Genomic DNA, 8,144 nt, shown 5'->3' with positions numbered 1-8,144 from the left:
CATTTGACTTCGCCGACATCCCTCGTCTTCCTCTCCCTAATCTTGGCCATCTTATAGATGTCCCTTTCGCCTTCCTTAGTGTTTAAACGTTGGTAGAGGTCCTCATACGCCCGACCTCTCGCTTCACTCACCGCCCGATTTGCTGCCTTCTTCGCCACCTTATACTTCTCCATGTTAGCTACACTCCTGTCCAGATATAGGCATCTGAAACAGTCCTTCTTCTCCCTAATAACCTTCTGGACCTCATCGTTCCACCACCAGGTGTCCTTAGCTTCCCTTCTACTTCCCTTGATCATCCCAAACTCCTCTACAGCGACCTTCCGCAAGAAGGTTGCCATACTCGTCCACATCAAGTTTGCATCGCCTCCTTCCTCCCAAGGGCCCTCCTTAATGACCCTCTCCCTGAAAGCCTGGGATGCCCCCCCCTTGAGCTTCCACCACTTCGTTCTAGCGACTTTGGCGCGCTTATCCCGTTGGACACGAATCCTAAAGCGGAAGTCAGCAACCACAAGCTTATGTTGAGGGACAACACTCTCTCCAGGTATCGCTTTACAATCAATGCAAGCGCGTCTGTCTTCTCTTCTAGAGAGGACAAAATCAATCCGGCTAGAGTTTAGACCACTACTGAACGTCACTAGATGGGATTCTCTCTTCCTAAAGAGGGTGTTAGCTACAACCATGTCGTAGGCTAGAGCGAAGCTCAGGACATCTTCTCCTTCTTGGTTCCTGATGCCATAGCCAAAGCCCCCATGCACCCTTTCAAAACCTGTGTTAGATGTACCCACATGGCCATTGAGGTCTCCTCCTATGAAGAGCTTCTCACCAATAGGTACCCTCCTAACCAAGTCATCCAGGCCTTCCCAGAACTCCCTCTTGGTGCTCTCATTGTGGCCTACTTGCGGGGCATACGCGCTGATAACATTGAGGACTAAGTCCCCAACTACCAGCTTGACAAGGATCATCCGGTCCCCTTGCCTCTTAACGTCCACAACTCCATCCCTAAGGCTCTTGTTGACCAAGATGCCTACTCCATTCTTGTTTGAAGTTGTCCCCGTGTACCACAACTTGAAGCTGGTATCCTCCACCTCCTTCGCCTTTTGTCCCTTCCATTTGGTCTCTTGGACACATAGGACATCAACACGCCTCCTCCCCGCCGTATCAACTAGCTCTCGTAACTTACCCGTCAGGGACCCTACATTCCAGCTACCTAAGTGTATCATCCTAGGCTCGGCTAACTTCCTTACCCTCCGCACTCGTCGAGTCAAATGTGAAGACCCTTGCTCATTTTTCACTACACCGGGGCGTCGGTGCAACGCGCCACTAAGGATGCGGCGACCCGACCCTTGCTCACTTATCACCGTATCCAGATCAAGATACAGCGCGCCACCAAGGGGGTGACGGCCCGGCCCTTGCCTGTTTGACACCACACCCGGGTTCCGATGTGGCGCGTCGCTAAGAGGGTTACGCCCCAACGAGTTTCCTTTGGGTTTCATCTCCATAAGAGTGGCTGGGTTTTTCACGTTGGCTCGCCACGCCTATCACAACCCTCCTCCTTTACCCGGGCTTGGGACCGGCTATGCTGAGACAACATAGGCGGAGTTATAAATTCCTATGGAGGTATTTCCGTAATTTTGTTTGGAGATCATAATCCAATCCAAGTTTTGGTATAGAAAATAGACCATTGAGTTCACAAATCTTATCAACTAAGACATTAAGCGGTACCTTCTTTCTAAGATTCTCGTCATAAGAAACATAGTTACTAGATCTTAGTTTTCTTATTTCTTCCAACTCATAAAGAATTCCCTCTATGGGTGGGCACTCACCATTAAACCTATAATGAGAAAATATATCCTGGGTGGGCACTCACCATTAAACCTATAATGAGAAAATATATCCCTAGAATTTTTTTGACAAAGGAATATAGTAGGTAGACGTTGAGTGGAAGCTTCATGGATATTAGAGAATTATAGGAACAACCATTGTATAAAAGGATGCATGTGCACAAATTGTCTCTCCAATTATGATATAAGCAAAGATATTGCATCCGCTTAACTTGTAGTTCTATCAACAATATAACCTCCTACCAAAGGTAATGATCCCACACAGGTGAAAAAACATGGATCACACTCTTTCCAATAATATTACCACTTCCTATGCGGAATGTCTTAGTTTGCATAATAGGTTCCACCTTAGGAGGATCATCATTCACAAGATTATCAAGTTTTTCGTTAGCAAATTCATCAAAATTTCTTTTAACATTCTCATCGCGAGGTGAAGTTGGAAAATCAAGGGCTTCCTCACTAGAGGAGAAACATTAATAACTTCAAACTTAGACATGACAGCAACTTTCAAGCAAACTAGAGAGCGAAGATGCAATCTAGTGACAAGCTAACCAAGCAAAGATAAATATTTTTGTATTTTTATTTTTTATGAGACAAGCGAAATATACCAGCAAATAAAAAGAGTAACAAGTGAATGAAATTTTGTGTGGAGTTACTTGGTAGTTGGTGATGATATTCTACGGAAACAGCGCGAGAAATCCTTCCTGATACTCATGATCTGTGTTAGGTTATTGCTTTCCCTAATGGCATCTCTAATGAAAAATAACATACGGTGGGTGAACAAATTACTGTTGGGCAATTGACAGAAAAGCAGATAGTTATACGATATTCATGGCAATGATCATGTGTATATAGCATCACATCCTTAAATAAATAGGCCAACTCATGCCTGCACCTATTACTATTACTCCACTCATCGACAACTATCCAGCATGCATCTAGAGTATTAAGTAAAACAGAGTAATGCATGGAGAACAATGACATGATGTAGACAAAGTAAAATCTTGCAATATGAACAAACCCCATAATTTTATCCTTAGTAGCAGCAACACAAAGACTCATCTTGTCCCCTTCTGTCAGTGGGATATACAAATTCGTCAGGTTGAACCTACCACAATGCACCTCTCTCACCGAAGAAATATCGATCTAGTTGGCCAAAGTATTTCAATAGATCGGAGAATTACGAAGCTATCATAATCATGCACGTAAGAATCATATAAGTATTCAGAGGTGAATCAAACATTTATCATGAATAATCTGGACATAAACCCACAACTCATCGGATCCTAGAAACGCACCGCACAAAAGGAATTACATCATATGGATCAAACGAAGATGAGATGATTATTGTATCGAAGATCAAAGAGAGAGAGAGAGAGATTTCCATCTAGGTACTGACTATGGATGTGTAGGTCCGTGGTGAGCTACTCAAACAACATCGTGAGGGAAGAGAGGTTGATTAACAGGCCCTCCCTGATTGATCCCCCTCCAGTAGGTTGTAGGAACAGTGCTTCGGATGACCTCCCGTCAGAACAGAGACTTGAGATGGTGTAAAAAGTGTTTCGGGACTCCCTCTGGTGTTTTTAGGGTAGATGAGAGTTTATAAGCCAAAGAACAGAGTCGACAGGGCCATGAGGGAGGCACAAGCCATCAGGGTGCGGCTCTCTAGGCTGCACCCTGTTGGCTTCTGTCCCCCTCGTGAGGCCTCCAACGTCATTGGGATGCTCGTTTGTTTTCTTTTGGTTCAGAAAAAATCACCAAACTTTTTGAGGGCAATTGGACTTTATTTGGTATCGAAAACCTAAAAACTGAAAAACACGCAGAAAACAGCAACTGGGACTAGGCACTCGGTCAATAGATTATTGCTCAAAAATAATATAAAATGATAAATAAATACCCCAAAAGTATTCTACAATGATAATATATCAGCATGGAACAATAAAAATTATAGATACAGTGGAGACATATCAGGTATCACACCCCAAGTACTTTGACTTTAATAGTAATGAGGATGACTTACTTGGAGATGATGTCTTGTTGTTTGGTAAAACTAGTGATCACAATGAGAGTCACCTCAAAGAGAGAGAAGAAGTAGAGAATATCGTTATGAACGAAGACCCTTTCGGAGAAGCAAGGAATCAGAGAAGAAGGACAAGTACACCAAGAGCCACTCTAGAAGAAGACATCAAGCTCATGTTAGTGAATGGGTATCCGGCTCTGAGTTTGACAACCAATCCGAGAGAATCTACCACTCCACCTCCGACTATAGTCAAAATGAAGGTGTTGCCAGCCTTGCACTCGTATCCTCCAACTTATATGACATATTTGATTCACAAAATGAAGGGATTGGAAACTACTTCATGGATAAAGGCCCCAAGGTATCACACCCCAAGTACTTTGACTTTAATAGTGATGAGGATGACTTACTTGGAGATGATGACTTGTTATTTGATAAAACTAGTGATAGCAATGAAAAGGAACTTGTTGATAATCATGCTAGTTAAGGTAAGTCGTGTGATGGTGATAGGAAGGAGATTGAGCGTCTAACTAAAGAATTAGGCACTCTTAAGTTAGCCCATGAAACTACTCTAGAAGATCGTAGAGAGCTTGCAAGAACTCATGAGAAGCTACGCTTCGAGAAGCTAAATTTAGAGCAAAAGCATGAGTTTCTAAACGCAATCAATGATGATCTTCGAAAGAAGAGTTCTTCTTATCTATCAAAACAATTACTCTTGTCTACTTTTGTTGCACAAGTTAAATCTAAGCAAACTAGAGGCAAAGGCAAAAAGTTTCTTCATCTAGTATGTAACGCCCAAGATGTGATCCTATCCTTATTTTGGCATGAGGGCCTCGACAGGGATAGAAGCGCATCTCGTCGTTTCGTAAGAATGGATATCATTACAAGTACATGTACTGCAGATAAGAGTATATGGAATTGGCTTACACTCGCCACAAGATGCAACAAGTTCACATCAATACATCAACATATTCAATCACCAAGTAGAAGAGCAGGGTCCGACTATGAACGAAAACAAACGACAAAAGAACGATGTCCATCCTTGCTGTTCGAATCTATCGGCCAGGAACCCAGCCTAGATCGATGTAGAAGAAGAAGAAGATACTCCAAATAGACAATCATCGCGCTCACGTCATAATATTGCTTTTCCTGTACCTACAACTGGTGTTTTAGAAATTTGTGAGCCATAGGGACTCAACAATCTCATTTCCAAAGGTATCAAAAGTAGCAAAGCTTAATGGGTGAGGCATGGTTAAGTGACGAGGTTGCACCAAGCGACTAAGCATTTATTTGTGGTGGCTAACTTACGAGTACAAGAATAGAAGAGGGGGATGAACTACGTATAACAGACGTGACTAATGATGATCAAATGAATGATCTTGAACACCTACTTACGTTAGACATAACCCCACCGTGTCCTCGATCGGGGAAGGAGCTCATGAAAGGGACAGTAACTTACGCACACCGTTGGCAAGTTTTAATAAATTTTACTTCAAGTTATATAGAATCGGATGTTAACCAATGTTTCCAAGTCTACCACATAACCGTGGACACGACTTTCAGAAAGATTTAACCCTGCAGGGGTGCTCCAACTAGTCCATCACAAACTACCACACGTTGCAACAGAATAACCTCGATCACGAAAAACCGTGGTCTCCTCGGGTTCCTATTGGTCAACCTTGAGATAGCCCAAAGTACCCTTAGAATCCCTAGCCCAAGACGCTCGAGAAAGGTAAAACAAGTCCAGCAAGGCTGATTAGATAACTTCAAACTACACGTGAAACTACACGTCATTCTAATCGATTTATATATATAGCTCGCCTAAAACGGAGCTACGGTTAGCTAGCTATGAATTAAACCGTTTAAGCATGGCATCACGTAAAACGAGGCAAACAACAAGGTAAACAGTTTTAAATATACATGAGAGTTGAAAAATATTAATCTACACGTTTTACATATTTAACTTGTTCCGATGTGACGCACTGTTTACAAGTTACGGGTGTTTTAAAATAATGCAAGTTTTTTAAATCTACCAAATTCGCAGGTTAAATAAAACAAATACGGCCTAGTAGCAGCACAGTGCAGCGGCCCAGGAGTGGATCGGGCCCAAGAGGCTTAGTGTGTGTGTGCGCCCAACAAAAGGAAATACCTGACAAAATTGGGGTACGTGCTACAATTGACAAATGTTATTGGATGGGCTTGGCACGCTATGGCACATCCCCTCGAGCTGATCTAAATGAAACTGAATCAAACAACAGAGTCGCTCACGAGCTAAAACAGCCAGAGCACAAAACAAAAAGTTGGAAGCGCTAGGGATTGAACCAAGGAGCTCCTGCTTGCTAGCTTTGTGGGTTGACCAGGTCGGCTACAGCATGTTCATGTAAAAAAAACTAGCGCTAACATTGTATTACCTATGCGTGATAGAATGGATCTAGGACAACACAGAAGCCTTTTGGGCATGGTTGAACTGCTTACAGCGGGGATTCAGAGACCGACAGGCTGGGCGCTGCTCCGGCGATGACGGTGGGTGCGGAGGCCGCGAATGGAACGGTGGAACTTGGAGAGGCTGGATCCGCGGGCGAGGATCCCTTCCTGGTTTAGGCAGGGCGGGAGGTGCTCAGAATCGAGCTCCTGCTCGAGGGCACCGTTGATTCTCCTGCAGAGACACGGGAGAGAGAGAGCGATGAGACAAGGATAAAGAAGAAGGAGAGAAAGGAAGGAGAGGGGGACTAGCCCGAGCGGGGCTGCAGGTCAACCACAGGCGGGCGGGATCAGGGGGCGCTCGTCTCCCTGGCATGAGATGAGGTGAACCCCACCGAGAAGACGGACGGCGCGGTAGGGATTGCCGGCGGGTGGAGCTCGGGCCTTGGCGTCCGACGCGGCTTCGGGCGATGCGGGCCTCCTGGAGAAGAACACGCGAGGGGGAAGGGGGGCCAGAGGCGAGCATGACATGCATGAGCTTGGGCTTCCATGGCTGACCCTACAGGTTCCTGTTGAGCAAGCAGAGAGGGATGAGGGGAAGAGCATTAGAGAAAAAAATGGAGAGAGATAAGGAGAGATGGAGGGAGCAGCGTGGCGCGGGCTCGCGGGCTGGCACGGTTAGACGAGCTCCTCCCCTTCTGGCTTGAGAGGCAGACGGGCGAAGCAGAGGAGGTGGCTTCGGGGCGATGGTGGCTATGGAAAAATAAGGGAGGTGGTCGGGGGTATAGCTGGCCAAACGGGTCGGGCGAAACAGGCTAGCGTGCGAGCCCGCCGAGACGGTCCGCCATGGGCCACGCATGGCACGACTTAAACAGGCACATGCTAGGTACGCAGCATGCCTCAGGTCGGGCCTGGGCATGTGGGCCGGCACGGCATATGGCCCGTTTATTATTATTTTTTTATTTTTAGATTTTTCTTAATATATATACATAATATATGGCCCGATAGACCCAAAAATTAGCCCATGAGGTCAAAAATATGCGGCCCAACGTGCTAATCGTGCCAACATGCTGGCCTGTTTAATAACCGGACCATGCCTGGGTCTCGAGGCGCAGCCCACGGGCTGGCACGGAATGGCCCATTAGTAAACGTGCTGGTGCGGGCCGTGCCGTTCCGGGCCCGTTTACAATGGGTCGTGCCGTGCCGACCCATTTGGCCAGGTATGGTCGAGGGATCTGGATGGAAGGATGGATGGAAGGCGGCTGAGGGTTGGGCGATGGTTGGCTCTATGTAGAAATCGAGGGCGTTGGGGATCTCAGAGGATCCCGAGGTGCGAGAAGATAGCGGCGGCGCAGGGTGGGAATGGGCTATGTTAGGGTTTGCTTTGATTTGCTATGTGGTGGTTTATATATAGTGTAGGATTAGGTTTTTGGCTCATCTCGATCCTCCGATTTTAATCGTACGGTCGGGAAAATAGGTTAGGAGAGTCCACTTAACAAACCGATGACATTTTAGGGTATTACGGGGTTGATACGGACGCAATGGTCATGGCTGCCCGGTTCGGGTCCGGGGGGAGTTTTTGGACTAGGTTGTGGGCAGGTCGGTGCACTGTGCAGAGGGGATAGGCATAGCAGAGAGGGCAAACGTGCAACCCGGCGGCAGAGTTTAAAATACCAAAACCATTTGTGATTTAGACCGGCTATAGTGCCGCTATAGGTTTAACGATTTGCATATCAAACGACCTCCGATTGCGACGAAATTTGACACGTGGCCTACCTACACTATATTAGGACCGCTCACCAAGTTTCAACCCAATCTAAGAAAGTTTTATCCACACTTTTAAAACAAATATTTTAACGATGCCG

At 45.8% G+C, this 8,144-nt stretch overlaps 1 protein-coding gene across 1 annotated transcript; it reads right to left on the bottom strand.

The window, feature by feature from the left end:
• Positions 1–5,995: 5,995 nt before the first annotated feature.
• On the bottom strand, positions 5,996–7,029 carry LOC123440057. The gene is made up of 2 exons (XM_045116650.1): positions 6,615–7,029; positions 5,996–6,514 (listed from the first exon to the last, which is right to left on the bottom strand). Exons 1-2 carry the CDS (start codon positions 6,812–6,814, stop codon positions 6,343–6,345), a joined length of 372 nt encoding a protein of 123 aa, XP_044972585.1. The 5' UTR covers positions 6,815–7,029; the 3' UTR covers positions 5,996–6,342.
• Positions 7,030–8,144: the final 1,115 nt, after the last annotated feature.

Source organism: Hordeum vulgare, chromosome 3H (genome assembly GCF_904849725.1).
Source record: "Hordeum vulgare subsp. vulgare chromosome 3H, MorexV3_pseudomolecules_assembly, whole genome shotgun sequence".
Taxonomy (NCBI): Eukaryota; Viridiplantae; Streptophyta; class Magnoliopsida; order Poales; family Poaceae; genus Hordeum; species Hordeum vulgare.
This window is presented reverse-complemented; position numbering and strand designations above follow the sequence as displayed.